The sequence below is a fragment of the Cicer arietinum genome, chromosome 1 (assembly GCF_000331145.2).
Source record: "Cicer arietinum cultivar CDC Frontier isolate Library 1 chromosome 1, Cicar.CDCFrontier_v2.0, whole genome shotgun sequence".
In the NCBI taxonomy this organism is placed as follows: Eukaryota; Viridiplantae; Streptophyta; class Magnoliopsida; order Fabales; family Fabaceae; genus Cicer; species Cicer arietinum.
In genome coordinates, this window is record NC_021160.2 from 52,746,212 (window position 1) to 52,769,238 (window position 23,027).

The window sequence follows — 23,027 nt, forward strand, 5'->3', positions numbered from 1 at the left end:
GAAATACCTTAATTTTCAAGTAATTAATACAAATAAATATAGTAGTAAGTTATAATTTATTTTTTGAATATCCAATACAATAAACATTTATTATAATGACTAGTATTTAGTCTTTTTATTTGGATAAAATTAGTCTTTACTATATACTAACCTACCGGATTGGTTCTGTAAAAAAGGGAACATACATGATTTGTTTCAATTTATCCGTTTATAGACACAAATTCATTCAATTGATCAATAAATTATACCTTTAGTATATTAATAAGCAATTAAATTATTATTTAATTTTAATATTTATTAAATTATTTTATTGACTTGGGTGATTTTATTACGTCAATGATGAATATAAGGGAATAATTAATGACTATCAACTTCAATCATCATTAAGGGTAACTTATTCACCTGCTATATGATGTTTTTGTAGCCTATAAATTCAAATACACATTACAACTTCTTCATTAAGCTTATAGTTATCTAGTGAAAAATGAAAATGAATATTAGAGAAACATTTTTTGTGATATTTACATTTGTATTGTTGACATGGGGGAATGCACAATCACTTGTACCAGCAATCATCACATTTGGTGACTCTACTGTTGATGTTGGGAATAATGACAATCTTTCAACTATTTTTAAATCTAACTATCCTCCTTATGGAAGAGACTTTCTCAATCAGGAACCCACTGGTAGATTTTGCAATGGAAAATTAGCTACTGATATTACCGGTGAGTATATAAATTTATAAATATTACATTGTAATACCAATGTTACACATATATACTTACTTGTTGAATTGTTTCTTTGTGTAGCTGATACACTTGGTTTTACAAATTATGCACCTGCATATCTTAGCTCTCAAGCAACAGGGAAGAACCTCCTTCTTGGAGCAAATTTTGCTTCAGCTGCATCTGGTTATGATGAAAATAGTGCAACTTTTTATGTAAGTTCGTGACGAACAAAGCGAACACGTGTATTAGAAGATTCATGTTTTTTAACTCTCTTACTATCTTTTTTTTGGCAGGGTGCAATTCCATTGTCCCAACAGGTCAAATATTACAAGGAATACCAAAGTAAGCTGGTCCAAATAGCTGGCAGTGAAAATGCATCAGCAATTATTAAGAATGCATTGTACATATTGAGTGCTGGAAGTAGTGATTTTGTTCAAAACTATTATATAAATCCTTTGATCAACAAATTTATCACTCCTGATGAGTATTCTGCACGCCTTGTGGATGTATTCTCAGGCTTTGTTAAGGTATTTTGTTTTTTTTACTCCCTCTCAGGTTCCGAATATATCAGAAAATTGAGTCAATAAAAATTGATGTATCAAAGATAGTAATTGTTACAAGGTGCTTTATTTTGAACATAGGACTTGTATAATTTGGGAGCTAGGAGAATTGGAGTGACTTCACTCCCACCATTGGGTTGTCTACCTGCAACAAGAACTTTATTTGGATTGTTTAAGGATGGTTGTGTCACAAGAATCAACGACGATGCTCAAGGATTTAACCAGCGAATAAACTCGACAGCAGAGAATCTAAGAAAACAATTTCCTGATCTTAAGCTTGTTATCTTTGATATTTTCACACCTCTCTATGATCTTGTTAATTCCCCATCAAAATTCGGTAAGTAATATTCTGACTAGAATAACATATGGTATTCATTTTTTACACTACTTATTGTTGTGACATTGGATAGGTTTCACGGAGGCGAGGAGAGGGTGCTGTGGTACTGGGTTTATAGAATTCACATCTTTATTGTGCAATGGAATGTCAATCGGAACTTGTTCTAATGCAACTGAGTATGTATTTTGGGACAGTGTTCATCCTTCACAAGCTGCTAATAAAGTTCTAGCTGATGCATTGGTTCAACAAGGCATAAGCCTTATCAGTTAAGGATTCATACGGATTTTATTTTACATACATTTTAGAATTTTCATTGTAACATGTTTTAATGTTTCGAAATACAATTCGGCACCTTCAGTTTACATACTGATATTGTATTGTGACCTACCCTTGGGAAAAATAATGATTTATTTTGGCCCGAATCACTTGTATCATAACGGTTACTTAATGAATTGGTGCTTTGAGATTTATATAGAGTGTTATGATATTATTGTTTACCGATGTGGGTCTTTTGCTTAGTGCCCTTTTCACGTGAGCATGCACATACACAGTGTCAGTGACACACCGATCCATAAGATCACGAGTTACTTAGTTAGTTAATGGTTGTTGTAGTTTACCTGGTTGTGTTTATCATGCGAACAAATTATTAACATTATCCAGCAAGTTCAGCTTTGGCTGTGCAGTTTGGTTCGATTTTGAGGCAAATATTTATCCGATTTAAATATAAAATTACATGTGATCTGATTCGTTTTGAATGAATAAAATTTAATTTGATTTGATTCAATTATACGCGATTTAATTTAGAATGATTTTTTTAATATCTAAATTAGAATTGTAAAAAATTATATTAACACTAATATCATAAAAATACGGTAAAATAATAAGTTTGATACAAAGTATAACATATAATGTATTAAAATTTAACATTACGATATAACAATCATCAATTATGTTTAAAATATATGAAGTGGTACAAATAATTAAATTAAACTAATAAGTATTAAAAGGAAAAATGAATAAAAATTAACAAATAATATATAAATGCAATATAGCATGTTAATAAAAAAAGTATCAAAAATTATATATACATATATTAAATCTCTTCTTTTGTAAATGCTCAATGAATCATAAGATTTTCTATACTTTGTAGTGAAACATCATTTTTTCACTATAATATTGATTACCAGTTTAACGTTTTTCTTTCATATACTCTGTGACATTGTTTTAACGGAATTTCTCCCATTAAAAGAAAAAGCATAAAACTATAATAATTAATCATTTTGCTATAAAAGAAGGTTCTATATAAGTGCTAAAATTATTTTTAGCAACCCTTCCAAACTCTTATTCGTTATTACTAATCACTCAACTTTTCAATTTATCACTTACACTAATGAACATATGTACCTCTCTTGTGATCAAGAGTAATGTTTACTACATCCACATAATTTCAACAACTTTCTTTCACCATAGCATATGAAAGAAATAATGTTCACACGAGAGTGTTTGACCAGAAAGTAAAATCACATGGTAAAGCTATAATTAAAACCTATGCTTTCTGGAAAGAAGAAAAGAAGTATTAAAAAAAGGTCTTAGTATCTAACCACTCTAGGCAAATCATTTAATAGCTATACGTTCAACTTCAACCATCCTTCATCAATAAGGGTCATTTATTCAGCTGCCATATGATTTTTTCTACCCTTATAAATGTAAATACACATTGGAATGTCTTCATAAGCTTATTGTTAGCTAGAGAAAAATGAAAATGAATAGTAGAGAAGCATTTTTTGTGATATTTGCATTGGTGTTGTTGTCATGGGGGAATGCACAAGATACACTTGTACCAGCAATCATCACATTTGGTGACTCTGCTGTTGATGTTGGGAATAATGACTATCTTCCAACTCTTTTCAAAGCTAACTATCCTCCTTATGGAAGGGACTTTGTCAACCATAAATCCACTGGAAGGTTTTGCAATGGGAAATTAGCTACTGATATTACTGGTGAGTATATAAATTTAGAAAGTTATAGACATCAAAATTGCTTTCTTAGCTTAGATTGTGTTCCAAACTCTTCACACTACTTTTATGTGAGTCTCACAGTTTTATCTTTAGTAAAAAGTCACAGGAGCGTTTATAAAATACTCTTAGTCTCAACTCTCATGCACTGCAAGATTTTTTAGTGTACTGGAAAAGATTTAATACTAATGTTACACATATATTTACATATATAGTTTTTTTTTTTCTTATTGAGTTGGTTCATTTTGTAGCTGAAACACTTGGTTTTAAGAGTTATGCGCCGGCATATCTTAGCCCTCAAGCAACAGGGAAGAACCTCCTAATTGGAGCAAATTTTGCTTCAGCTGCATCTGGTTATGATGAAAAGGCTTCTATTTTGAATGTAAGTTTGTGATGAACAAGGTGAGCACGTGTATTAGAAGATTCATGTTTTTTAACTCTCTTATTTTATTTGGCAGCATGCAATTCCATTGTCCCAACAGTTAAAATATTACAAGGAATACCAAAGCAAGCTTATAAAGATAGCTGGAAGAAAAAAGGCAGCATCAATTATTAAGGGTGCATTGTACATATTGAGTGCTGGAAGTAGTGACTTTGTTCAAAACTATTATGTAAATCCTTTGATCAACAAAGTTGTCACTCCTGATCAGTATTCTGCATACCTTGTGGATGTATTCTCAAGCTTTGTTAAGGTATTTTGTTTTTTATTGTTACTTCGAAATATCAATGCATAAGCATCATGAAAGGATCAACATAAAAAAATATCATAACTTTACAAGTTACAAATAAACCATGTAAAGGTGCTTTATTTTGAACATAGGACTTGTATAAATTGGGAGCTAGGAAAATTGGAGTGACTTCACTCCCACCATTGGGTTGCCTTCCTGCTACAAGAACTTTATTTGGATTCCATGGGAAAGGTTGTGTCTCAAGAATCAACAATGATGCCCAAGGATTTAACAGGAAAATCAACTCGACTACAACAAATCTCCGAAAACAACTTCCTGGTCTTAAGATTGTTGTCTTTAATATTTTCAAACCTCTCTATGAACTCGTTCAATCCCCTTCAAATTTTGGTATGTAATATTTTGACTAATATATCATATGCTATTCATTTCTTTCTGTAGTCTATGAAGTGTCAACTAGTGATAAAAATCCGACCTTATAATTTTAAGGGGCATAATTCAAATCCCCTCTGGAAGAGGTGTAAAATGGTTATTAGTATCAACTTAATTAAAAAATCATTTCTTCATGTAAAAGAATGCTACTTATTCTTGTAACATATCTTGTGACATTCAATAGGTTTCGCGGAGGCAAGGAGAGGGTGCTGTGGTACTGGGACTGTAGAGTTCACATCCTTATTGTGCAATTCAAAATCACTAGGAACTTGTTCTAATTCAACTCAGTATGTGTTTTGGGACAGTGTCCATCCTTCACAAGCCGCTAACCAAGTTCTAGCTGATGCATTAATTGAACAAGGCATAGCCCTTATTGGTTAAGGATTCATGGGGTGAATGTATGATGCAAAAGTTTGTTATTTCTGTAGTGTGGAGAAACCTGCACTCTATTAAATAAAGTTTTAGAAATTTCACTGTAACATGTTCAAGTACACCACTTAATTTGGAAGGGAACTCTGCATTTCAGTTGACATACCAAATTTATGTTTTTATATCGCCAATTTGTTAATGAAAACCATTTTCCTTTGATGCAATTAACCAATATTCGCATTGTGTTATCTTGTACAAACACTTTCTCGGTCATTGAGAAAATCAAGGAACATTGAACTCTAAATTCAGAATGAAATATTGGTTGCTGTCTAATCTTTTAGTTTATCTGGTGTAAAGCTGCTATATGATCTAGTGACATTGAGGAATTCAATATTGTTGCTTTTAAAGATCAGAAAGTAACAGATTAAAATTTCCATCCAACATATTCTCTTCCACACTATCCACGGTTATGTGTAAACCAATTGTAGATTTGACTCATGACAAGTATCACTATCCAAGTTAAATATTCTGTGATAATCAGAAGCAGAATACTGTTATTATTTATTGATGAATGCTTGCCAATGATTGAAAACTCATTATTCTGTGATACATGGTAGGTGACTATCCTAAAGGCTAATATAAATTACATGGTTAACAGTGCAACATAAGTTTCTAATACATAATAATATTCACAGTCAAAAAGGTAAAAGCCTTGCATAATGACAATAACCTAAAACTAACTAACTGTATGATACTGATCTTCCACGTCTTCCATGTTTAGCATTCACACTAGAATCTTTTAGAGCTTCTGCATATTTCTCCAAATTGGATTTCTCTACGCCTAAAAAACCTGAGAAGGAACCTCCTTTACCTAAACTGAATTTGTTTGAGCTTCCCATGACAATGCTACCTGAATATCTCCTTTCCCCTTCGTTCATACTCGTCAACGTGGAGAAATCAGAGGAAGTTCTACCATCAATTCCGATCGATGTACTCGGTCGTGAAGAATTTCTATCTTCGTGATATCTAGATGAAACCTGACTATGGTGATGATTACTATCCTTTCCTAGTATCAGTCTCCTAAGCTTGCTAAAAAATTTGGTCTGCCTTGTGGTGTTAGTTCTGGCAGCAGATGAATTATCAACAGAAGAAAAATCATCATACACTCCAAAGTCAGTAATAGAAGAAGCTTGAGAGGAAGAGCATTGGTCAAAATCAAAGTCCACAATATTCCCTTGTTCATTAGTATTGGCATATTCGAGTATAAGCTGCTTGGCTTTCTTCTCAGAAGTAGGGCTCAAACTTTTACTCAAGTCCTTTGCAACTGTTTTATTGGGTGGAGGCTGATAATTCCGCAGCTCGTATCTTAAGCAAGCGTTTATCCACCGCATGTAAACTAATTCTTCAAGATCTGAGCATCGATCAGATCGTAGTTGCTCAATTTGCTTCATTAAACCCTCGTTTTCATTTCTAAGACGCTCACTTTCTCGCTTTAAGTCAGAATCCAATCTCCGAGCTAAGTCAGAATTCTCTATCTGCAACTTTAAATTAGATTTCCTCAACTCTTCTACTTCAGACTCAAGAGCCTTTAGCTTTTGTAGCTTTATTTTAATATCTTGATCACAAGCTGCATCTTTGTATTCTTGGTCTTGCAACTTGGCCACTCTTTGTTGAAGAGTAACAATCCGTTCCTTATTCTGTTCGGCTTCGTAACTAATTTCCCTATTGAGCAGTTCGATTTTTGATTTTGCTACATCAAGCTCAGCCAGCACCTTTGCATGATTGACAACCTGTTCCTTTAATCTCTGATTCTCGGACTGTAAGTTTTTAACCTTCAGGTTGAACATCTTTACCTCCATATTACTTATCTTCAATCTATTTTGGAGCTCTATCACAACTGTTTCTTGCTCTCTAAGACCACAATACTCAAGAAGCTGAACCTCAAGATTCTGTTCCTTGTCTTGAAGCAATCTAACCATGTTCCTAAGTTGACTTATCTCTTGTTGATATTCATCCTTATCAGGACCTGCATATGCTCTAGAAGATCCTACTTCTACTTCAAACTCTACCTCCTTAACTAGCTCGTCAAATTCAGGTAGAAGGAACTCATTTTTATCTCCATTTTGTTGACTGCTACTGGAAAGAGCAATGGAAGAATTATCACTCCTCAATCCTTTGGTGCATGTTTCTTCCTGCTATATAGGAAATTTAATTGCCCTATTTTAGTTTAATTGCTTAAAAAACACATCTTAGAAGTTGAACTCTGAAGTTTATTCCAATTTTATATTATGTGTAGCATTAATTATGCTGATTGCTAGTTACAAAATGATAATATGAAGATAAAAGCGCCACATTTTTATGTTTATACCAAAGTATCATTAGACTCAATGATCATATAGGAAGAGGTTTGAATGGTAGAATGCAATTGGTCCTCCCTGAAAGATATCTTAACTCCTTGCATTAGTTTATTTTTCTTAGTTTCAAATAGCATGATCTATATAAATAATGAGCAGAAGTTTCCAAAACCAATCTAAAACCAATTCACCAAGGCCAGTTTTTGTATCAAACAAGCCGGTTCAGTTTCGAAATACAAACCATACAATTATTATAAAAATGAAATTAAGGAAAAATACCTCTGAGACAGTCTTGGAAGTACTGAATGTTGCCCCAATATCTTCTTCTAAATTAACTTCACTTTCATGACCTAAGAAAGACACAATACATTTAACAAAAAAAATCAGCTGGATAGTTGGATTCATCATGAAATTGAAAGGAAACTAGTGTTGTCCATTGCAGGTTGCAAAAAATAGTTGTATATTCAAATTTTACTACACTACTGTGCTATAGCACTGTCATACTCCATAGCCTCTATTTGAGAACACTTTATACTAAATAGTATAAAATAGTATATCCTGGAACAATAGCAATTAACAATTTGCTGAAATTTTGCTAAGCTATAGTTGCTATTTGACAACACTGAACACCGAAGGAAACAGAACCTGAAGGACGCGCGGTGGGTGAGTGTGAGTTAGGAGATGTCTTGATTCTGAGGCGTGAGCAGAGAAATCCAGCAAATGAAAGAGCAAAAGCCAAACCAAAGTTGACTAAAATAGGCTTCATACCCTTCTCCTCCATGATCACCATCAATCATCTCAAACCCAAAACAAGATAATTAATTAAACTCTTGAGATGTTTATTATGCCTAGAAACAGAAGAAGCAACATATATATTGATTAGGAAAAATCTAATTAGCACAAGATAAGAAACGATAGAATTAACAAGAGTCACGTTAGAATAATTCTAACAAGAAATAAGCAAAAAGTGCACTACTATCAAGTTCAAAATAAGAAATAGGCAAAAAAAAAAAAAAATTCAAAATAGGAAAGAAGAAGAAAAATACCGCAACTGAAGCCGATAAATATCCATCAGAGATTAAGATGAAAAGTGAAAAGGCAAAAATTGGACTGTGAAGGAAAAGAAAAGGGTATTTGGTAATTTAAGAGTTTTGGAACTACAAGAGTTGGGTTAGGTATGACTATGATATGAAGGCACGCAATCTTCTTTAAAACAAAATTATGTCTTCTTTAGCGTGTAGTTGACTAACGAACACTTGCTATGTCAAAACTGGATCGTATATAATTCAATTATTATTAAACTTATATAGTATTTTTACAATAACTATTATTATATATACTATATACTATTTCTAAAATATTTATTTTATTTTAATTAAATAACTATTTTTGATTATAAAACTTCACACAAATTTAACCATAACATTTTTTCATAATAATTTATCGACATTTTTTCATAATAATTTATCGACATTTTTATATATATCATTTTCAAAAGGATCTAATGATTAACTGAAAATTCTGAAATTATAAATATTTAAAATTTTGAGTGTCAAATACCAACTTTGAACTTTAACGAGTTCGTTCCTGTCCTTTAGCATGCATCCCATAAACCCTAGAAATGCGGATTAAAGGGTTTATGCAAAACTGAGCTAAGTTAGTTTCCGCAACAGTTTCAAATTTGATTTCTTCCACCACAAGTATCAAAAACCAACACCACCATCATGAGACTTCTCAGAACAATCTTCATCCACCACCGCAGGCGCCACCACCTCCTCAACCCCAAATCCGTCTTTTCGTCTTTAGTTTCCAACTCCTCAGCAAAAATAGCACAAGACGATGGGGAATCCCTACATTTCAATACAAGTAACCAACCAACCACTAGTTGGAGCATGTACGCAAACGTAGTCGCGAAGCAGAGAATCAACGATAACAGCGACGAAGAAATCGAAGAAGAAAAACCAATCGAAAGCGAAAATGGAAACATGCTAAATTTGAAGAACAGAACCATAATTAGAACAACGAAGAGAAGTTCGGGGAAGGTGAAAACTCAGTGGGTTTGTTGCAATTGCGGGTTTACTGCAGGACAATGGTGGGGAACGTGTCCTTCTTGTAGCAATGTTGGAACAATGAAAGAGTTTCATGAAGCTAAACTCAATGATACTGTTGATAATAGTAAGCTCAGAAATGGTTTATCAGTTTCTGAGGATTCAATGGGAACGTGGCTTCCACAGAGAGGTGGTCAATTGAAACCCGTTAATTTGAGTGAGGTTTACCGTGGATTCAATCTGAAGGGTTGGAGATTTCCTTTGTAAGTTTCGTTCTTTTTTTGTAATGTTTTGGATTTGTGTAGTCTATTTGGAATTCTATACATTTTAGATTATGGCCCTAGCTTAATTAAGCTTTTATGTTACAAAGAGTTTATTATATAAGTGTTTATGTATAAGCTATTTTTATAACAAAAGACAAAATAATGTCAAATTGCTTTCATATAAACTATAAGCTATTTTTTATAAGTTATTCTGGAGTTTTTGTAGAAATAAGCTGAAAGCGGCTTATGTACATGTCATAAGCTGTTTCTCATATAGTTTCACAAGCAACAAGTGTTTGTGTTAGTAGATAACTTCAAATAAGTTAATCCAACTAGACCCTATGTAGTGATCGATTGATATCAAGACTCTTAGGGTTGATTTAAATTTTGATGTACTAATCTTGAGGATGTACAAGTACTTATTAACCAATTAGTCAATCTTTGTAAAAGAGTTGAGTCAACTTGTGGGACTTGATTATATACTATGCCTCTGTTGTATTAGAGCATATGCTATTTTGGTGTGGTGCTTCTCAAGTGTTGTTATATTTTGCAGTTTTCTTTGTTATCAGGTCTGGTTCTTTTGGAGATGAAGTTTCTACTGTGCTTGGTGGTGGTCTTGTACCAGGTTTGTTCCAATTTTCTATCTGCAGTGATATGCCAGTAACTTGAGACTATTGTACTTCTTTTTTTTCAACACATGATTGTTTTAAATTGTAATTGGGATTTTTCACACATACGTATAAACCTGGAGCATGAATCACTCATGTCATCACATTCATGTTTATCATTTTAAATATCAAACCTACAAAAAATATTTTGTTTTTATCTATATTTTTCTGTCAAAAAATTCATATCTCTTCTTGTGTGATACATTTGCCCAGTCAGAATCACCTGATGCTTTGTTTACCATTTTGCATGGGTTTAGTTAATAAAATGTATTTATGCATTATCTGGTACAAATAAGATTAAGATCTGATTAACATATTGTTATTTGTAATTTCACCAAGTATAGTCCGTCTGCTATGACTGTGTGGATTAATTACAACTGAAATAAATTTCATGAAGGCTCATGCTTTGAGCAAATTTTTTGCCTTCACTATGTTTGTCTGTTTGCCTTAATGAGCTTAATATTTGAGTTTTCATAAAAAGGCTTCCAGCTGATTGTCCGAGAAGTCGTGATATCTTTCGTAACTCAAGTTTACTTGATGCTTTGGTGCATAATGAATTTCTTTTTTACTTGATAACTTTATCTATTATTGTGATTTTGAAGGCTCTTTGAATTTGGTTAGTGGTGATCCTGGTGTTGGGAAGAGTACCCTTCTGTTGCAGGTATGCATTATTTTTTCTAAAGTGTGATGGTCAGTTTTCTATTCACGGACTTGTGATTTGTTATTAATGCTTGGTTTATTTGTGACGTCGAATTCCAAGATGGCAGCATTGATAGCAGATGGAAGCAATGGCGGTGAGGCTTCTCCAGTTGTATATGTCTCTGGTGAAGAGGTTTGCTTTTAATAAGCCTCTCATCAACATGCGATTTTTTGAAATTGTTATTTTTCTTTTACTTGTTTTACGCACAGATACATATAAACCTAGAGCATGAATCACTCATGTCATCCATCACATTTATATTAAACATTTAAAGTCTTAAACCTACAAAAAAAAATATTTTGTTTATATTTATATTAGTCTGTCAAAACATTTTTATGTTGCTTTGATTGCTCCCATATAATATTGGATTTTGGATAAGTTTTAAATTTTCCTTACACAACTAACTCGCAAGAGTTCACTAGTCGAGTCTAAGGAACTAAGGAAGCTCATAAGGTTATGTAGACTCTCGAGTTTGACAACCTTTTCTAAATCTTGTATTCTGTATCGTAGGCAGAGATAGTCATTGATTTCATTTCACTGTTGTTGAAGGTGGATAATGTAATTTAGCATTTATCTCCAACTTTCTTTTGGGTCCGTGACACTCAGACATGGTGTGTATTTGTGTTTGATAATATGCAGAGCCTTCAGCAAATTGGTCACAGAGCAGATCGCCTTGGGATTAAGTCTGATATTTATTTGTATTCAAGTACGGATATTGAGGTATTGTCTTGGCTTCTGTTGATTAGGTTGCTGCTAGCATTTTTCTTGTTTTTTACTCACTTTAATACATATTTTTTACCATAAATTTATTATCTTGCACTATCAAGGAGTTTGTTCGCATATAATGTTATTCTGTAATTGACCAGCATGGAGCATTGTTTAAAGAAGTATAATAATTGTCTTCTTTTTTGTTGTCCTTTTTTCATGGTGTCAGGACATATTAAGGATCGCTCAGTCTCTTCCAATTCGGGCTCTGGTTGTTGATTCAATACAAACTGTTTATTTGAAAGGATTACCGGGAAGTGCTGGAGGGATTGTGCAGGTTTTTAATCTACCAGATTTAATTCTAGAAATAGACTTTTAAATTTATCTTGGATTTTTTTGCTGTAATGAGCTATGGACATCCATTGGGATTGTTTTAAAGTAATATTTCATATGATATACTTTGAAAGTTTATTTAATTAATTAATTAACTTCTACCCTTCTAGTATTATTGATTATTGTCAAAAAAGGATTTTTTTGTGCAAGGATTAACTCATGATGTAGTAGTTTTCTGTTGCTTCAATTATGTAACTAATTAATTGGTTAATTTAGTTGCTGAGAAGAATGGTTTACTTTCTCTAGTTGCATCTTATTATTTTAATCTGCTCCTCAACCAGAAGCATGAAAATGCACTAACATACCTTTTTGTTTCTCAGTGAAGTCAAATGCTTGTTATTGGTACATGACTTTGTATAGGTCTGTGACAGGTGAAAGAATGTACTTCGGCTTTGATGCGGTTTGCTAAAACGACTAACATCCCAGTACTTTTGGTGAGCGTGGCCTCAATCAATTTTGTAAATTATATTTAAGTGGTTAATTGTATCTATATACGTAGTGTCTTGTTTTACATCATATCTACTTTTTTGAAAGAACACAGTTGTGGACATTTCCATCTTGTCCTACGGAGGATTTAATCCCCTCAGTCAGTAAATAAAAATCAAATGTGCTGGTACATTAATGGTAGAAATGTTTTTCTCTGTGAGCCTAAAACAGAAGAGTCATGTGATTGGTGTTGCTTGTTTGTACATTTACAATTTATCCGTGGACATGTATAATGTATTTCAGTATGGCCTTTGAATTTGTTAGCATTCATGATGATCTTTTAATTTTTTTTACTTTTCTTTTTGTTTCATGTTTTCAGATTGGACATGTGACAAAATCTGGTGACATAGCCGGTCCTCGTGTTCTGGAGCATATTGTTGATGTTGTTTTGTACTTGGAAGTAGGTACCTTGTTACAGTTATCTTTCTTTGGGTAGTTAGTAAAGCTGATTTGTGTCTATGATTATAGTTTCATCTACCTGGCATGAAATCTTTTTTGGGATTCTTTTATCATTTCACACTCACACGCGTGCGTACACATATAACACATATATATAAAAATATAATATTAATCTTACATTGTGAAGTCTTCATCAAGCATGTATTGAATATATAGTATTATATCATCAAAGCTACTTTATCATGACATGTTCATATAATGAAATTTTGATAAGGGCCGTTTATTTCAGTTTAGCAGCTTTAGCTGAGTAACAACAAATTTTTGCTAAATCACACTGTAATATGGGAGAAATATCCCATGGTGTCGCTGATGTTCAAAGAAAACTGAGTTGTACATCATTCAGTACCAATCTTTTTGAATTCTGCTTTTGCATTTTAGATGCCAATTTCCTCAAACTGATGAAACAGTATTGCACAAGACACACAACAATAGTCATTGAGAACAAATTTTTTCTTCCATTCCTTTGCATTTTCCCGGTGAATTTTTTAATTAAATAATTGATATTTATTTTTATGATATTAAATTTAAACTAAAATCTGACAGATTTGTTATAAGACATTCGCATTTTATGTGTATGTTACTTATAGTTTGACTCTTAGATGTCATTACAGTTTTCTCTTTTCTAATTGCTTATATTAATGCTCAGGGTGAGAGGTTCACTTCATATCGAATGCTCCGTGCTGTGAAAAATCGGTTTGGATCCACTGATGAGGTATATGCCAGGACTAATCTCTGTTACTTTAAGGAACCATTCTTGATAATTACTACTTTGTTTCTATCAGGTTTTGTGAAAAACTGTCTATTCGTAATACTCTTGGTATCTTGTACAGTGTGTACTAGCGTGGATGTGTTGCTCTTTTCTTATAGCCTATGTATGTTAGTATTTTATGTGATGCTTAATAATTTTGAGAATGTGGATATGTCTATGGTCCAGAATGATTGTATGCAGTTATACTCGAGGTGCTAGCTCAGTGGTAAGAGTTTAACCTTGTAATCTCAAGGTTTTGAGTTCAAATCCCCTCGGGGACAATTGTAAATTGACCAATAGTGTAACTTAATAAAAATTTCCTCCTTTCCCAATTTATTTTCTTAAAAAAGATTGTATGCAGCAGTCGGCACATCTGTGGCCGTCTGGATCCATATATCTACCTGTGTACCTTATCCTACTTATTTGGCAGTAGGTTTGAATCATTATATTACAAAGGCATGGTGATGTGTCACTTGATCTGATGTGCGTGAGACTGAATGTCTCTCTCAACTGAATTGATCTGATGTATCAATTAATTAACTAGACAGTATCTAGGCTTCTATTTTTTGTCTTCCTCTTCTTTAATCACGATGATCTGAGAAAATTGATGTTTGACATGTGTTGTCTTTGATTTATGTTAACAGCTTGGAGTTTTTGAGATGTCACAATCAGGATTTAAGGCTGTTTCCAATGCTACTGAAATGTTTCTTACTGAACAAGACCCTGATTCAGATGTTTTAGTTGGGTTGGCTTTTACTGTAATAATGGATGGTTCAAGAACTTTCATAATTGAAATTCAGGTAATTTTTGTATTGTCATTGTACCAACAATAATGGTAATGATCTTTGCTGCGATGGTTGGAGTTGTTGCCATGTGACAATGTCACGGGTGTGACTCATGGAATCAGCCTCTTGCAAATGCAATGAAAGGCTGCTTATATATATGTACAATGGGTTCTTCCGTGAAGCTCGTAATGGTGGGAGTTTTATTGCATCAAGTTGCATATTGATTATGTTATAATCAAACCTCAATAATATGAAATTTGCATTATTTCAAATCCTTGCCTTCACTAAACTACACAAAATCCACCAATCACAACATCAAATTTTGCTCAAAATAAAAGAAAATCCCAAAACTTCCCCTTTAAAGTTTAAACCCTAATTTCACATCAAACAAAACCTTCAAATTGTTAAACTTCCACGAAAATTTTTACTTCTAAATTTAATAATTATTTTTTATCCCAAATACATCATAATGCCATTAGATAGAAAATAAGAATTGAAAGGTTTTTAAATTGAAGAAAATTGATGATAGGACTAAATTTGCGATTAATTTATTTGTATTAATGTAGTCATAGCTTTAAGAATTTATCATTCTTTTTTACTTGGTGCGCTAATATTTTAAAATCATCTATTGATACAATTTAAATTTTTATTGTCGCAAGCATCTGTGTGATTTATGAGGTTGACATATAGTTGTATAAAAAACAATAAACTGACGAGTTCTCTTGGGATTTTGTTTTACATCAAATTTTCTCAAGAAACATCACCGTCACTATCACCCTTTTCATTTATTGTGGATATATTGCAAGTAGGGATGAGAATAGACCAAACCGGTCGACAGAGGCCTACAGCCTAGCCTACGTCAGGCTCAGGCCAGACCAGACTTTTTTCTTAACAGATAAGGCCAAGGTTTCTAAAAAAGTCTTTTAGGTCTATTAGGCCGACCTATTTAAATAAATATAAATAATATTTTTTTACTACTATATTATTATATTAAATTTTGATCTTTTTGTTATATATTCAACTTTTAGTAATTTACGCATATTAACTTCATTAAGTTTTTGACATATTTAAATGTATTATTATAAAATATAATTTAAGTGTAATGTATATAAAGTCATATTCTTCAAAATGTGATGTTAAATATCAAAATAGAATTTAGTTTCATTGATATATTAACTTGTTTATCTATTTACAAATATGTATGATTACTTATTCAAAAATGTTAAAATGAATTAGGCTTTTAAGTAGGCTAATAGGTAATACCAGACTTCTATCAAGGCTATAATCAGATCTAAAAAGTAAGCATATGACAGGCCACAGGCCTTGAATTTTTTTTGACAGTTCAGGCTCAGGCCTAGCAAAGCCTAGCTCGGCCCAGCCTATTCCCACCCCTAATTGCAAGCCAGTGTAATAACTGATGCGTACTGGAGCTTGGCTTCAGTACATGGTGGTGAGGCCTATGAAGAATCTTTACATCATTGTGATAATTATTGTGATGATTTTTCTATCTCCGAATATACCTGAAATTTCTTCATCTGTGATTATGTGTCTTGTGCTCATCTTCTCCTTTATTATTAGACTGATTTTAAATCTTGCAGGCACTCTGCCTTTTGCATCCCACGATATCAGGGTCAACTTCAAGAGTAGTTAATGGAATTGACACAAATAGAGCTAACATGATCAAATGTGTAAGTTATTGTTGATGATTTATACAGTTGTACGGTATGGTTAATATTCTTTTTCCTTTATCTTAATGAGAAAATCAATGAAAGAAATACTTGAGTGGGATACTGATTTTCTTCTTTAAAATATAATCTGCAGTATTGGAACTTTTTCAGTCGTGCATTAATTATTGTCCTGTTCCTTGAACTGCAGGTTCTTATAAAGCAAGCAGGTCTTCATATCCCAGTACATGTAAGCTGATTAATAAATTTGATATATCCTTTCAAGTTTGTTTTTCCTCTCTCAATGTATTGCGTGAGAGTGGGTTTAATGTGTTTCTGTTTCATCGTAATATCCATATCATGTCAATATTGATGTTTCCCCAAAACTAAGACCATTAAACAAAATTAGATAATGAAAATTAAAAGTGTGAATATGATCCGAGAAATATGTTGTCAAATATGGGAATGTGAAGACTCAAGACATGATATGCCCATCTTTTTTCCATCTCTTTAATTTATCGATGCCTTCTTTTGGTTTTTAGAATAATAATGAAGGGGAAGCAAATGGCTGAGGTGGTTTTTTTCTATTTGTTTGGCCTTATAATCTCAGTGGAATAGAAGAAAAAGACTTGCAAAGTGGTTTTGTTGCCAAATACTAAAATGTGATAATTCTAAATTTTCATCCTTTATCCATCCTATCTTGCACCTTGTGTCAGCATGCTTATGAGTATGGCCTGCTTCTGCTTTGAGAATATAGATATGCGCAGTGTGTGATTGTAAGTAATTTCAGTAAAACTTCGAAGGTATTTAATTGGCTTGAACTCCAACAAATAGTAATATTTACTTCCGGCTTGTCATTCTAACCTGTACAGCTCATTTTGAATTTACAGCAAAAAATTGAGAATTCTCTTGTCTTCCAAAATAATTGTCTGCCATGTCCACTATTTAATGCTTAAAATATAACTGGTGGGAAATTTTCTTCTTTTTGATATTTGTATTCTTATTCTTATGTTCTATTTTCTTATCTTTTCTTTGTACAAAAGGCCGTGCTTTTGAATGTTGTTAGTGGATTGACACTGACTGAGACTGCTGGAGATCTTGCAATAGCAGCTGCAATTTGCAGCAGGTTTGTATTCTAATTTCATTGAAACGATTTTCAATCTTGATCAGGCAATGGCTAATGTTTTTATGAGAATTGGCGGGGTTAGGCAATGGCTAATGTTTTTATGAGAATTGGCGGGGTTATTGTTAAGTGTTCACCGTTTCAAACTTCTTGTCTGGAGAATAAGTTAACTAGGACTATTACATGTGCACTTTCTTTTCCAATATAATGTTTTTTGTTTTTTTGTTTCATTTAGTTTTTTTGTTTTTTGTTTCAAGTTTCTTGGAGTACCCTATTCCAAAGGGCGTTGCATTCATTGGGGAAATTGGCCTTAGCGGAGAGCTTCGTACGGTGAGCATGTTCTTTCCAAAGCTAAATGTTCATTCCCGTCTTCAACAGTATAGTCACTATAGTGGTATGCTAATTATTATATTATAGGGTTTAATGATAAGATAACATGATATGGCTAAGTCAGACACTGACTGAGTTTCGTACACTGTGCATTGGAGGTTGTGATAGGATGGTGGACCCAATTCGCTTAAGGCTAAATCTGGGTTGAAAAATGCTCTAGAAGTCTACTTTCGTAGACCAAAGACTAATTAAGAGGGAATAACTTCAGTGAAGCACAGGATCTGTCTAACTTGGGGAGAATTTTAGATGTAGAGTTTTGTGCTTTTCTTCACTTTTCATTTGATAATTGATATTACCCAGGGCCAAAGAGATTTTTCTTGGCTGTGAGCATTGCTCTTACAATTCTTTATTATCTGCTAGTATTTTATCTGCTAGTATTTTATCAGCAATGCAATGTCACCTTGTTAGATAGGAATTGTTTCCTTTGGTTAGGTTGACTGAGCTTGATTATAACCGTGCAATCTAGAGTAAAACCTAAGACATTGTCCTTTTGTTTCAAGGGATCTTAGTTGTGATGATGCTTTGCATCTCTAAAGATAATTGTAACAAATTGTTTTGTTTGTTTATTTATTTCATCGAGCCTTAACCTGGTTGTTTGCTTATTTAATGATACAGGTTCCTAGAATCGACAAAAGAGTACATGCATTGGCGAAGTTGGGTTACAGAAAGTGTGTAGTACCGAAGCAAGCTGTAAAAGCTTTAGGAACTGAAGGTCTAGAAAATATTAAAGTAGTAGGTTGCAAGAATCTAAAAGAGTTTATTAACGAAGTATTCAGCAGTAAAGACGATTAAAAGAAGCTGCCAGTGTTGTGCAAATCTCTTTTCTTGTTTGTAAGATGTAAAATTTGACACTTTCAGAAGTTTGTAAATATAGATGTACTAATTTTTGTTGTCTCGTGTCAATTATGTAATTTGTTGTTCCAAGCATTAAATTTTGTGAAACAACTCACCCATTTTAAAGGCATTATTGTAATTTATAACTAGAACTTGATACACTTTCTTCTACTTCTGATATTTGGTGTTCTGTTCATTCTATTATTGCTTCTTCTGTGATATGTTGAGGATTCACAAAACTGGGCTGATGGGTTGAGGATAGTAACCTTGCCCACATCCTGTCTGTGACAACAACCCTCTTCGCCCCCTCATTTATAAGCTGCACAACAAAAGAATGTGTTCACTTGAGGTAAACTAACATTATAATACTGCAAGAATAGCACTAATACAAAACAAAAATACAGCAATGCAGAAAAATGTGTCAAATATGTTGCCGATCGAAATAAAGGAAGAATCTGAGATATCAAATATATGTTTCTTGCATGTTGCCTTTCTGCATATTTGCATTGACGGTGAGTTTGATTAAATTGTAGTAGGCTGCCATTATTTAATCAGAAGTTATACTTCGGAATTTCAACAAAAAAAATGGTGTCCCTATGAATTTTGTCAAATTCATTGTCAATCAAAAAATATACACAAATTCTGGTAAATGAACATGCAGTAAATGACTATTTATGTTGATGCTGGTAGCAAAGTCACAATAACTTACATGAAATGGAATGTAACAATTTTTGCCATTAACTGGCCCCACTGTGAAGCCTGTGTATCCAGCCATTGCACCATGAACAGCACTTTGGGCAAGTAGGGTGCAAAACACATTATCGGATGCATTACTTGGAATAGCACGGATCATGTATGTAGGATCTGCAATACAATATTTTTTTATTGTTCACAGCATTTTGTTCTCTAATTAATAAATATATATACAGTTCCAAATAGAGAACTCACCAATGTACTTCAGATTTATAGCCATTTTTTTACATTTTGCAAAGTGATCCTACAAAATATTTGAACACTTAACTGTAAAAAACAAAAGAAAAACAGGTTGACCATAATAATAGTAGGGGAAAACTTTGAGATTTTTTACCTTAATTTTCTGAGATAACCACAAACCAACATCTTGAAACAAGTCATCGTTGGAAGCATCTTCCTTATTCACAGTAGACTTGTCATTACTAAGAATTAGCTCCTGACCTGCACCTTCAGCTATTACTATAACCATGTGTCCTTGTTCTCGCAGTCTTTTCTCAATGAACTCCAACAGTCCTCCTGGTCCTTCAAGGTAAAAGGGTGATTCTGGAATCAAACAACAGTCCACATCTCTGCTAGCAAGAGTTGCATACATAGCTATAAATCCTGCATCAATATATATCACCATAACAACTAACCATGAGTGCCAAGGATGAGAAGATTGTTCTGAATTTGAAATTAAAATGACCAATACACCTTTAGCCTCATGGTGTAAATAAATAGAGATTAAAAAATCGTTATAAAAACCGAACTGAACAAGTTAATTGATTGAACTGTGACCCGACACGGTCTACGGTTCGGTTATTTGAGGGGTTTGATCATAGTTTTGTCCTAGTTCAAGCAGTTGAACCATTATCCAGAGATCTCGACAATTCGATATTCGGTTTGGTTTTTAAAACATTGTAAAATACAGAAAAATAAGAAAGAATTATGAACATAACATGGAATTGGGGAGGATGATCTATATTTTATTTACACCATGAGGCTAAAGGTGTATGTTACCATAAGAATGAATGAAGCTTACCACTGCAACGCCCCATTAACTTGACAACACCAATACCATTCTCAGCACTCTCTGCTTCCACATGAGCAGAATTAATAGCTCGTTGAGCCTCTTCAACAGCAGTGTCAAAACCAATTGACTTGTCAATAACCTATTTCAGATACAGAACAGCATTCAATTAGTATATTTAAATACTAATCCTTCTTTTCTTTTTTCATTAACATATAATTTTTCATTTAGAATCAAAGCATCCTTACAGGGATATCATTATCAATAGTTTTGGGAATTCCAACCACTGAAACTTTCAAGCCACGGCTTCTAATTTCCTGAATAAATAACCAAACCTCATTAGTATACTTCTGGTCAAGAATTGTTCTAGTCAGGGATTAAACTCAAGTGCCCTCGATCACTTAACTGTAACTGAATCTCATGAATCACTTGAGTCCAACCACTAAGTAACATCACTACAAATTTAACCATCATTTAAAACATATGTTGTGACTAGATCATAAGCGCACACGACAAAATGAGAAGTATATATAAACCTTAATTATCAATAATAGACCATAAAAAGCACTAAAACTACGTAAATTAATTACTACCTCAAAAATCAAAGCTGCTTCCTTTTGAGTTCCAAATCCTCCAAGTATATAAACCTGATTAATGCCCCTATCCTGAATGCTGTCAACAATCTTTGAGGTATCATGTCCTCCATATGATGTCCCAATGATGGTTCCACCACGTTTGTGAATATCATTGACAATCTTTGGTGTTAAATGAGTTGTATTTCGTGAGTAAAAACCTCTATACCCTCCCTACATTCAACTAAACCATTAGAATCTAGATCATATTTTAATGAAAACAACATCATTAAAAACTGTCACAGTTACATAATAAATAATGTAATTACTAAACATTGATAATAAACTATACATACCTCTATTCCCAAAACTTCGTTCACTCCATACATATGGTATAAGCCGCAAACTATTTCTCTTATCACTGTATTTAGACCAGGACAAAGACCACCACATGTAACAACACAAGCATACACTTCCTCTGAATCAAAATATACCTGTCATACATTCACATATATTACATTAGTACATTATATATATAAGCTAATGTTCAATTATGATTAAAATGGAAAAGAAAAACCTTTTGGGCGGGCCCGGCACGCCGAAAAAGGGTCCCTCTTGGACTATTTTTATGTACAACTATCTACAAAATGGAAAAAAAAATTGAATAACTAAATCATAAACACAGAAAGAATTGTGGAATTGCATAAAGGAGGAGAAATAGAACCAAAATGTTACAAAATGACTTGCCTGTTGTGCAATTGTTTCATCAGGATTCACATAATACTGCCTGTGGAAACATAAATTAATCAAGGTCATCATTAACAACTGACACCACAACATGGTAAACCAACTATAGTCGTGATTTTAAATTGCGGTGGTTGCAGTCGCATTTACAGCTACGCTAAAAATCTTTATATTGCAGTAAAATATAGACAAATGTGATCAATACGGCCGCAATTACGGTTGCAATACCATTAAGAAAACCTCTAAAACTATTAAATTGCAGTTACAGTTCCATACTACAATTTAGAATTATGCGCTACATGTATAAGTATAATTAAGGCCTTATTCATTAAGTTATTCTAGAGAGTTTAATGAAGTACATGTTTATAAATTATGCTAGGAAATAGATTGAATACACCTTATGCATGTTTGTTTCTATAAAATCACTCAAATATTGACACAAATGCTTATATCACATAAAAAAAGCTAAAATAAACTTAACCAAATAGCTTTAAATAAAATTGACTTACTTAACAACTGAATAAGAAGGATTGTCTTGTAATGGGTCAGGATATGTCTGCATGATCAAACAGAAGCAGAAAAAATCATCAAAAAAATCATAAATATATAGTTATCAATTCAAACAACACTGAATTCTGGAAAAACCAAAGCATCAATATACCAAGTAATGAACAAGAGAAGCAAAAAGAATTTTAAAAAAAAAAATTACATACAGGAAGATCAGTGATGTAATCAGATAAGTGAGGAACATCTTCAAGTAGGAACTCAGAAACTGTTGTGTTAGCAGAATCTAGCATAGTGTTGTTGGATATTGTAATACCACAATTCGAATTTACCATGGCTTTTATTTTTCCGCAAGTTTATTACCACCTAGCTTCAACTATCTTTCTTATTCCTACAAAGTACAAACACACACATATATATATATAACATATGCATAGGAAATAACGTTTGGAATTTAATAATGATTTACTTTTTGTCAAAATATATTAATAATGATTTAATGATATGATGTGGCGAATTTTACATCGGAATTTAGATCCCACTGAATGTCCACAGCTAAATTATGGTATTTTTTTCTTATTACTATATAATAAAAATTACTTTTTCTTCTTTCTCACGAAAATATTTGTTCCAAAATATTTTTTTTCCTTTGAATTACTAAGGAGCTTTAACATTTTAATTTTTTTTGCTTTTTAACC

General features: G+C 32.8%; 5 protein-coding genes across 7 annotated transcripts; 3 read left to right on the top strand and 2 right to left on the bottom strand.

The window, feature by feature from the left end:
• The first annotated feature begins 490 nt into the window (after positions 1–490).
• LOC101499616 (GDSL esterase/lipase APG-like) lies at positions 491–1,895 on the top strand. Its single transcript, XM_004486738.4, has 5 exons — positions 491–725; positions 810–940; positions 1,022–1,255; positions 1,370–1,625; positions 1,699–1,895. Exons 1-5 carry the CDS (start codon positions 491–493, stop codon positions 1,893–1,895), a joined length of 1,053 nt encoding a protein of 350 aa, XP_004486795.2.
• Positions 1,896–3,237: 1,342 nt separating this feature from the next.
• Positions 3,238–5,351, top strand: LOC101499301 (GDSL esterase/lipase APG-like). The gene is made up of 5 exons (XM_004486737.4): positions 3,238–3,625; positions 3,892–4,022; positions 4,099–4,332; positions 4,461–4,716; positions 4,943–5,351. Exons 1-5 carry the CDS (start codon positions 3,382–3,384, stop codon positions 5,137–5,139), a joined length of 1,062 nt encoding a protein of 353 aa, XP_004486794.1. The 5' UTR covers positions 3,238–3,381; the 3' UTR covers positions 5,140–5,351.
• A 310-nt stretch (positions 5,352–5,661) lies between these two features.
• On the bottom strand, positions 5,662–8,730 carry LOC101498776 (protein CHUP1, chloroplastic-like). Of its 3 annotated transcripts, none has more exons than XM_004486735.4 (4): positions 8,528–8,730; positions 8,127–8,329; positions 7,761–7,831; positions 5,662–7,322 (listed from the first exon to the last, which is right to left on the bottom strand). In XM_004486735.4, the coding sequence occupies exons 2-4, from the start codon at positions 8,269–8,271 to the stop codon at positions 5,868–5,870; spliced, it is 1,671 nt and encodes a 556-aa protein (XP_004486792.1). In that variant the 5' UTR covers positions 8,272–8,329; positions 8,528–8,730; the 3' UTR covers positions 5,662–5,867. The 3 variants fall into 3 exon arrangements, with proteins under 3 accessions (XP_004486792.1, XP_004486793.1, XP_073223230.1); XM_004486736.4 differs by having other exon boundaries at positions 5,662–7,319; positions 8,528–8,729; XM_073367129.1 differs by lacking the exons at positions 7,761–7,831; positions 8,127–8,329; positions 8,528–8,730 and adding an exon at positions 7,496–7,537.
• A 292-nt stretch (positions 8,731–9,022) lies between these two features.
• On the top strand, positions 9,023–18,925 carry LOC101498101 (uncharacterized). The gene is made up of 15 exons (XM_004486734.4): positions 9,023–9,792; positions 10,362–10,417; positions 11,063–11,121; positions 11,221–11,292; positions 11,800–11,880; positions 12,095–12,202; positions 12,630–12,692; positions 13,064–13,144; positions 13,850–13,915; positions 14,596–14,751; positions 16,335–16,424; positions 16,612–16,650; positions 17,444–17,526; positions 17,781–17,853; positions 18,529–18,925. The coding sequence occupies exons 1-15, from the start codon at positions 9,206–9,208 to the stop codon at positions 18,703–18,705; spliced, it is 1,791 nt and encodes a 596-aa protein (XP_004486791.1). The 5' UTR covers positions 9,023–9,205; the 3' UTR covers positions 18,706–18,925.
• LOC101498436 (ATP-dependent 6-phosphofructokinase 6-like) lies at positions 18,721–22,731 on the bottom strand. Its single transcript, XM_012716207.3, has 12 exons — positions 22,539–22,731; positions 22,335–22,381; positions 21,829–21,868; positions 21,659–21,721; positions 21,438–21,575; positions 21,103–21,315; positions 20,758–20,826; positions 20,522–20,651; positions 19,835–20,103; positions 19,696–19,744; positions 19,457–19,611; positions 18,721–19,066 (listed from the first exon to the last, which is right to left on the bottom strand). Exons 1-12 carry the CDS (start codon positions 22,662–22,664, stop codon positions 18,941–18,943), a joined length of 1,425 nt encoding a protein of 474 aa, XP_012571661.1. The 5' UTR covers positions 22,665–22,731; the 3' UTR covers positions 18,721–18,940.
• Positions 22,732–23,027: the final 296 nt, after the last annotated feature.